Source organism: Pan troglodytes, chromosome 8, assembly GCF_028858775.2.
Source record: "Pan troglodytes isolate AG18354 chromosome 8, NHGRI_mPanTro3-v2.0_pri, whole genome shotgun sequence".
NCBI classification, from domain to species: Eukaryota; Metazoa; Chordata; class Mammalia; order Primates; family Hominidae; genus Pan; species Pan troglodytes.
The window spans coordinates 45,035,407-45,044,460 of NC_072406.2; the positions used below are offsets into that span (position 1 = coordinate 45,035,407).

General features: G+C 45.6%; 1 protein-coding gene across 2 annotated transcripts in view; it reads right to left on the reverse strand.

Annotated features, from left to right (window-relative positions):
- The window catches only part of KIF5B (kinesin family member 5B), a 47,599-nt gene extending 46,364 nt beyond the window's left edge, over positions 1-1,235 (reverse strand). Inside the window, exon 1 of one of the 2 annotated variants that reach the window (XM_507730.6) lies at positions 543-1,235. In XM_507730.6, the coding sequence (XP_507730.2) occupies positions 543-668 (126 nt within the window). In that variant the 5' untranslated portion in view covers positions 669-1,235. The remainder of the gene's footprint in view (positions 1-542) is intronic. The other variant, XM_054660957.2, reaches the window with a different exon arrangement.
- Between the last annotated feature and the right edge of the window lie 7,819 nt (positions 1,236-9,054).

Genomic DNA, 9,054 nt, shown 5'->3' on the forward strand with positions numbered 1-9,054 from the left:
GATAATATTTGTACCTCTTTTTGGTGCTTTTTCCTTCTCCCAGAGGGAAACAATACGGTTCAAGGACTGGTTATGTTTCCATAAAACTAAGCATCTTTACTAAAGTACACTACGGCTTATCTCAGAGCTCAATGTCCCCAGCCGAACTTTATATTAGCATTACATATTTTCTGAATGGCAAATTTGGGGTTAATCCAAAACACCAACAGTATCCGTAATTGCACACACACACACACGCAGACAAACGTGCACTGAACTTGCTGCCCGGACGTTCCTCCATTGCCCCAGGTGGGGGAGTGTCCAGGGCTGAGGCTGGGCGCCTCCCGTCTCCCGACGCCGAAGACTGGGGTGGGGGCGATCCAGGAACGCACGCGAGGCTGCGCAGTCTCCCTCCACTGAGTTATCTGAACCGGCAAACCCCGCCGGGGAGGGCTGGGGACACCGCCGCTCCCTTTCAATTCTGCACCCTGCCACTTCCCTAAACTCCCCGCACAGGCCGGCCCGAAGAAGCGGGAGGAGGGATGCCGGCGGGGGTCACTCACCGCGATCACGACCGTGTCTTCTCCCTGAAACTTGGCGATGTACTTGTCGCCGCGGTTCACTTCAGACTCGTTGAGAGGTCTGAAGCGACACATCACTTTGATGTTGCACTCGGCCAGGTCCGCCATCTTTCTCGCAGCCGGGGCCGGCGGCCGGGAGCCACTCCCCGCCGCTCAGTCTTGCAGGGAACGCGCCGGACCTGAGGGCTTGGGGTCGCGAGGGCCGTGAGAGGCAGCAGTCAGCTGCGCCGCGCTGCGCTTCCCCGGGTGGAGGCGGCCGGGGAGCCGGGACTCGAAGAGCCGGCGCCGGCAGCCGTTAACCCTAACGCTCACTTCCGATCCATCATGGCAGCCATGGCGGCGGCGGCGGCAGCACCGGGGAGAGCGTCCGCGGCTCCTCAGCGTCCCCCTTTACGGTCTGGGCGGACTGCGGGGGCTGGGGAGGTTCTGGGGACCGGGAGAGTGGCCACCTTCTTCCTCCTCGCGAAGAGCAGGCCGGGCCTACCCGTCCGCCCGCTCTGCCGTCCGCTGGCCGGCCGGCTGCTGCGCGATCACTCCTGAGGCCGCCGTTGGGCGACAGGGCGGTGCGGGAGGAGGACTGCGCAGGCGCAGTGGGCCAGGCGGCCCGGCGACCAATCGGTGCGCGCGCTCGCACCCGTCCGCGGCGGCCGGGCTGCCGTTTCCACCACCACTCCTGGCCCGGGGTCGCAGATTCAAATTTTACTGCACTGCCCCTGTCGCAGAAGTTCCTGGGGAGGCAGGGCGGCAGCTCCCACCCGCCATCCCAAGCCGCCGAAGAATTCCCCAGAGCTAAGGCAGACGCACTTAACTTTCTTTTCTTTGAGGGAGAAGGGATTTGCTTTAACTACTTAATGTCGTTTGTTTAAATAAATCACTAGGCTGGTGCAGTTGCGGTTGTGTTTGCAGCTAATTGATCACAGCCAGAGATTTGTTTCTTCTCCACTCGCACTGTGTCACTTGACTAGCTTTAAAATTAAAAACAGAAAGTACTATATTCCTAAAAGGAAGTGTTGCTTTCATTTTTGTCTGGGGGTGGAGGGAATCATTCCTGGCCCACCTTTTTAGAGCGCGTTGCCAGAAAAAAGTAAGATTTCAATGAAGGGTAGCTCTTTCCTGAGAGAGTGGGATGTGGTGAAACAGGAATAAGAAAGAAAAAGGAAAAATTTCCTAAGGAATGAAGAAGGTTGCTGAAGAAATGTGGAACAGTAGGGTGAGGAGGGGGAAGAGCCCTCAGCCCCCATCACACAGCATCTCTGTCACTCCAGCGGCCCAATACCTTGCATCCAGCCCGCACCCTCGCCGCCCCCACGAAGTTCAGCGAATTCCCGCCACTTTCCCTGCAATGAGCATACGGAACCCATCAATCCCAATGCTGGAGGAATGACTGACCTGGAGCCTAAAGATGGTCTTTATAAAAGGCCTAGGTAAATTTGTTCATTGCATATCCAAGGAAGACCACTCCATAGTTGACTTTGCCTTCTAGTTTTAGAAGATGAGTGCCATAAAATTCCACGGGGAAGTGGCTCTGAGGAAGTGGCTCTGAGGAAGTGGCTCTGAGGTGCTGCAGAAGAACTGCAGTAACAACTCCTCCCCCTCGTCCCCAATTTTTGTTTGTAAAATGAAGGACTGAACTATGAAAACCTCCAGGGCTACCTGTGCTCACCCAATCATCCTAATACCTCCAGAAACAAATTCAGAGTTCAACAGATTCAGGTTTATTAATCCACTGCCTTGAAGAAGAGCTCACGCTCAAGGAACCTTGGAACATCTCACCAAACAAAGGAATAGATGAAATTAACCCAGGGCTTTCTGGGAGGTGTGGAGTTCTGATGACATTTAAATGAAGCAGTGTTTTTGAGAGGCCCCAGGCAAAGCAGAGCTGCAAATAAAGGCATTAACATCAGGTCTGGACCACCATGGACCCCAGGTTCTGTTTCCTTGAATACTACAGTTAAAATAGATGGGAAGTGTTGTCTTCAGAGACCCCTTTTTCCTTCACCTGGCTTGGAAGTCAAGACTGCTTCTCTGTGTCTTAGGTCCTCCAAGCAAGAGTGGAATGTTTTATTCTTACTGATACAATTTCAAACAACAGTTTGTAATAGTCTATGATTTTTGTAGAATCAGTTTTCTCAGTAAGAAATCAGTAGGCCAGGCATGATGGCTCATGCTTATAATCCCAGAACTTTGGAAGGGGGATTGCTTGAGGCCAGGAGTTCGAAACCAGCCTGGGCAACATAGAGAGACCTTGTCTCTACAAAATAATTAAAAAATACAATTAGCCGGGCGTGGTGGTGTGTGCCTGCAGTCCTAGCTACTACAGAGGCTGAGGCAGGAGGATCGCTTGAGCCTAGGAGCCAAGATTACACTGAGCTATGGTCGTGCCACTACACTCCAGTCAGGGTAACAGAGCCATACCCTGTCTCAAAAAAAAAAAAAAAAAAAAAAAGAAATTAGGTCACTCAAAGAAGGAGTTTGTGTGACACTTTATAAATGTAGTATGTCCTTGAGAGAAATACTTTTCTGCTTACCTTTCAGCTGGCTTTACCTCTGTCTGTTAGTCCAGTCTGATCAATGAAGGTAGAGTCTTACTTTCTCACTCTTTCAGTCCTATTATTCTTTACCTGGTTCCTTCATCATATTTATATCCTGTCATCCTTATCTTTAATTGCAGAAAAAGTCAGCACTCTCCCTCTCAAAAACTAATTTCTCAGTTGCATTCAAAATTCTTTCCAACTTCGTCCAATACCAATGGCCACCATCTTCTTCCATCTTTGATTTCTCCCTTTTCTTGGCTTCCCTGAAGAAAAAAGAGAAACAAATACGCTCAGCCAGCCCATCTTTAAAACAGCAATGAAACCTAACACCTTCATTGGTTCCTGTTGACTAGTAACCTTCTGTCAAAGATAAAACAAGCCAGACGCTCAAGTGGTATTGACAACTTTTAATGCATAACACACTATTGCAATGGGGAAAATAAGCCAGAGTCAACTGAACTCAACTTTGACTTGTACAGAGGTAACTGGACGTTTTAAAGGGAGCACAAAGAAATACAAAGGGGGATGAGCTGGAGCTCAGTAGAGCCCAGGAAGTGAAAAATTGCAAAAAGCAAGAAGTGGGGGTTGGTCCACGTGGAACCCATCTGGGTTTGCTAACTGGTCCTTATAGAGGTTAGGCTCCTGCCCTCCCGCAGAACCTAGGAGACAGGGACCCTATCTTCAGGTATTGGCTGGAACAAACAGTATCTTTTCTGTAGTCTTGAATTTTCTCAGGGAACCACTTTAAAGGAGGTAAGGGTCATCCCAGAAATCTGATCTTGAGCTGTTAAACTATGTTCATGTTTTGTTCAAGTCTTTATAGGCCATGGTTGAGGCCTATTCAAGAAAGGCTCAGAGGAGCCTGGCTAGAGTTTGGTCAAGGGGAGAATCTTTGCCACTTCTTGCTGCCATTTAGTGGGTGAAATTGACTAGAAGGGACTGTGGTTGCTCAGAGGCAGTTCCATCCGAAAACAGCAGTGGCTACGCAGCTTCTACCACGGGAGAATTGTGGGCCCAACACTACCAAGTTTTCCTTTTTCCAGAAAGACATAATCCAGATGTCCTTAAAACTCTCAATTTTTAAGTTAAATTGGCCATCAATTTAAAAATAATTTAAATAATGCATGAACTAAGTAAAACATCCCTGTGGGCTGGATGTGGCAGGTGGGCCTCCAGTTTGCAACCTTTGAGCAGGACGTTGTGAGGACTCTGTCCCCAGCCCTGGCTCTCTTATCTCTGGGCTCACTTCTTCAACAATTGCTGGAGTCTCTTATCTACAACCCTGACGTTTTCATCTGTGTTGACATTGTCATCTCTCCAGCTGCTTACAGGCCACCTTGTATAGAATGCTGTACCATAACCTTAAATTTAGCATTCCAGAAATGAAGCGAATTATCCCCCACTCCCTGCCAATACTTAATTCATGACTGGTATCAGCATTCTTCTATACTTCCAGGCTAAGAAAGTTCCAATCACCTGTAATTCTACTCTTACCTTTATCCCCTATACATGCAAAAGAGAAACATGGTAGTCTGTATTTGAAGCGCCTGAACTTCAACTCTACCATTCCCCTATGTTCCTCAACTCAGAAGACCTGAGGATTGATTGATCTAGAGCAGTGAGTTTCAAATTCTACTCCATAGAAACAGAGGTTCCAAAGAGGTGACTGAGGAGACGTCATGCCTATGGGCAGGGAAAGGAGGTAGAAGGAAGGGAGTGAAGCTCTGGAAACCTCTGCTACCAAAGGTACTGGTCAGCTTCTGTTGCCTTTCAACCCCTGCCTGTCCCCTCTTCCTGCACAACAGATTCTGGAAACTCAGTCTTCATAAAAATAAAAGCCAGAGGCTGGGCACAGTGGCTCAGGCCTGTAATCCCAGCACTTTGGGAGGCCAAAGCAGGTGGATTGTCTGACCTCGGGAGTTCGAGACCAGCCTGGGCAACACAGTGAAACCCCATCTCTACTAAAATACAAAAAATTAGCTGGGCTTGGCAGCGTGTGCCTGAAGTCCCAGCTACTCAGGAGGTCGAGGCGGGAGAATTGCTTGAACCCAGGAGGCAGAGGTTGCAGTGAGCCAAGATTGCACCACTGCAGTCTGGCCTAGGCAACAGAGTGAGACTTCGTCTCATAAACAAATAAATAAATAAATAAAAGCCAGAAAGGGAAGTGTCTGCAAGAGCCTTCTGCTTTCAGACCTCACATACATACTTTTCCTGGGAAAGAGAGCACAAAAAGCCTGAATGTTATCACAGAACCAGGAAGGAGAAAAATGCTATGGAAAAACAAAATTGTTCTTAAAATTGTCCTGTCACACTACTAAGAAATAATGGTATCAGGCGATAAGGGTTTAAGAAATATTTTCATGGGGAAACAAAAGATTGATTTTTTTAAAACCTAGTTAATCCTAGTAATGCTTCCAAACATAGAACAGACTGCCATTATTCAGCATTAGCAGTGAAACAGCAGGTTTCCTTGAGAGCACATTTCGAGACTTATTGGCATAACTTTTTCTTATGGAAATGCAAGTGGTGTTTTCACCTATACAGATTAAGAACATTAAACCTCCGCTGTGGGCTGGGCTCCGTGGTTCACGCCTGTAATCCCAGCACTTTGGGAGGCCAAGGCAGGCGGATCACTTGAGGTCAGGAGTTCAAGACTAGCCTGGCCAACATGGCAAAACCCCATCTCTACTAAAAATACAAAAATTAGCCGGGCATGGTGGTGGGTGCCTGTAATCCCAGCTACTCGGGAAGCTGTGAGTCAGGAGAATCGCTTGAACCCAGGAGGCAGAGGTTGCAGTGAGCTGAGATTCTGCCATTGCACTCCAGCCTGGCCAAGAAGAGTGAAATTCCGTCTCAAAAAAAAAAAAAAAAATCTCCACTATGGAAGTTAGTCTCCGATGAACTGTGCCTCCCTGGGTTCACAGATTTGTGCAGCCTCTCTCCTTAAATCTTGCATGGTTGGCCCTATGACTCACTTGCAACCAATATATGTGGCAGAAGTATGACACCACATGCTATCTGAGACTAGGTGAGAAGAAGGCTTGCAGCTTCCACCTTAGTTTCTTGGAATACTCTAGGAGCTCTGAACTGCCATCTAGGATGACCAATCACCCTGAGACTACCATGCTGGGGAGGCCATATGTGGGCACTAAGCAATGGTCTCAGCTGATCCCAGCCTTCCATCCAGAGACCAGACTTGTGAGTGAAGCCATCTTGGACCATCCATGCCAGCACACCCACCAGTTGAATACCAGTGAGTAATTTCAATTAACACGCTTGGAGTAGAAGAATCACCCAGCTAAGGCCTGTCCTAATTCCTGACTCATAAAATCATGAGATATAATAAAATGTTTATTGTTTTCAGCTGCTCCATTTTGAATCATTTGTTACATAGCAGTAGATCCCTCGAACCATAACCTAAAATTTGGAACTTAAAATGTTTCTCCTGGAAATAATCCTGTAAAAATGTAATAAATGTATTAGATTGGGCTATATTCTAAATTAATTATAAATTAAATGGTTGGAGGGAATCTAAGAACATCACCACTGTTTAAAAATAAATGTACTTATCTATTATAAGTACATTTATAAAAGTATGTTTATTTTTAACATTATTACTGTAAGAAAATTTGTTTACTATTTCCAGTTGAAATGACCAGAAATGACCTTTTGGAATAGAAAATTATAGCATTTCTTTTTCAAATCTGAATAAGACACACCTGCTCTTTTCTAGCTCCAGGACCCCATCCTGGTCCAAGGCTTCACTACTTCAGGCCGAGGTTACTACGGGAGGTCTCAGCCTCTTTCCCATTCGAACATTCAGTAACTATAGGTTGAGTTCCCACTATGGTCCAGGTGCTGAGATAGACTATGGGAATACGATAGTGAAAAAGACTAAACAATTCCTCCCATATCCACTGTTTTGCATGAAATTTTCAGATTAAGTCTCCAAAAGCATTACCTTTATTAAATCATTTCATTACTCAAGAACCTACAACAATGCCCCTTTTTCCTACTCAAACTAATTCAAATTCCTTTGCTTGGATTCCAAGGCCGCCTTCTAGCACTGACTCCTCATTACATAACTAGGGTTTTCCACTGCTCCACGACTTACATTCTTAACTCCTGGAAACTGGTCTTTTTCACTGTCCTTCATTATAATTTGCTAATTTCAAAGCCAATCTGATCTCACTGTGTATGTCCCTCCCCTTTGTGCTTGTCCAAATCCCATCCGTCTTTCCTCAGGTCCTGCCTTCTGCAAGTGGTTTGTACCACACAGAATTATTTCAGAGGTCAGAGAGAAAACTCCTACATGGTATTTAATACCATAATTTATGTATTTATTAATTTATTTTTAATTTTTTTTTGAGATGGAGTCTTGTTCTGTTGTCCAGGCCGGAGTGTTGTGGCGCTATCTCGGCTCACTGCAACCTCCACTCCTAAGTTCAAGTGATTCTCCTGTCTCAGCCTCCTGAGTAGCTGGGACTGCAGGCGCCTGCCACCACACCCGGCTAATTTTTGTATTTTTAGCAGAGACGAGATTTCACCATGTTGGTCAGGCTGGTCTCAAACTCCTGACCTCAGGTGATCCACCCACCTCAGCCTCCCAAAATGCTGGGATTACAGGTGTGAGCCACTGCGCCTGGCCTTATTTTTAATTTTTTGAGACGAGGTCTCTTTGTGTTGCCCAGACTGGTCTCAAATTCCTGGGCTCAAGCGATCCTCCTGTCTTAGCCTCCCAAGTAGATAGGATTACAGGCACACACTATCACATCCAGCTTCATTTAATTCTTTAGAACCTATATATTTTTTCTATTTTATCAAAGAAACACATTCATAGTTTAAAAAGTGAAAACTACACTACAACCCTGAAAAATAGAAGTTCTGGTTCTGTTCAATCCAACCTCCATTTCTGTTCTCCAGGGCAACTACTTTAAATCTTTTAGCAATTTCTTCTAGTATTTATCTCCATGTTTCTAAATAACATGATTTTATTGCTGCTTCTTGACTTATGAACTATTATTATTAAATGAGGTTATAGCTCCTTTACACTAGCCTCCATCTGAATCAACATATTTTCTTCTCTTTATCTTCTCAATATATATTTCTATCACTATTTTTAGTTAAATTAATATACAGCATTTACATGCTACATAATATTATTCCCAGCTTAGCCATGTAGTGCACTATAATTACATTGCCTACCTTGTACAACTTTTTGTTTTTTTCTGGATTTAAAAATTGCCTAACTTTTTCTACCAGTTTACTCTTAACACATCCAAATAGCCACCAGCTGTATAAAGCTACTCTTGATATTTTGAAGGTATTGCTCCTTTTGTTAAGTCTGATTCTGAGTCCTAATCATTTGTATGTGATCTGAATTTTTCTTCCAGGCAGCTTTTAGTCTCTTTTTGTCTATATTCCTCTTTTCTTTCCTATTTTCCTTTTCTTTGTTTTCTTGTTCTCCTTTTCGAGATATTCTCTTAACTTTATTTTCAACTGTTTTCTATTGGCGATGTGTGTGTGTGTGTGTGTGTGTGTGTGTGTGTGTAATTAGGAGGATAATATCTCTTGGATGGACTGGGCATGATGGCTCACAACTGTAATCCCACAACTTTGACAGGCCAAGGCAGGAGGATCACTTCAGCTCAGGAGTTCAAGACCAGCCTGGGCAACATAGCAAGACCCCATCTCTACAAAAAATACAAAAAAACTAGCTGGGCGTGGTGGTATGCACCTGTAGTCCTACCTACTTGGAGGGCTGAGGTGGGAGAATCGCCTGAGCCTGGGGAGGTTAAGACTACAGTGAGCTGTGATTGCACGACTGCACTCCAGCCTGGGCAACAGAGAAAGATCCTGTCTGAAACAAACAAAAAAATGTCTTCGATGTGCTGATCCCACCCTATGGGGTGTGTGTGTGTGTGTGTGTGTGTGTGTGTGTGTGTAAAACTCTCTGGATT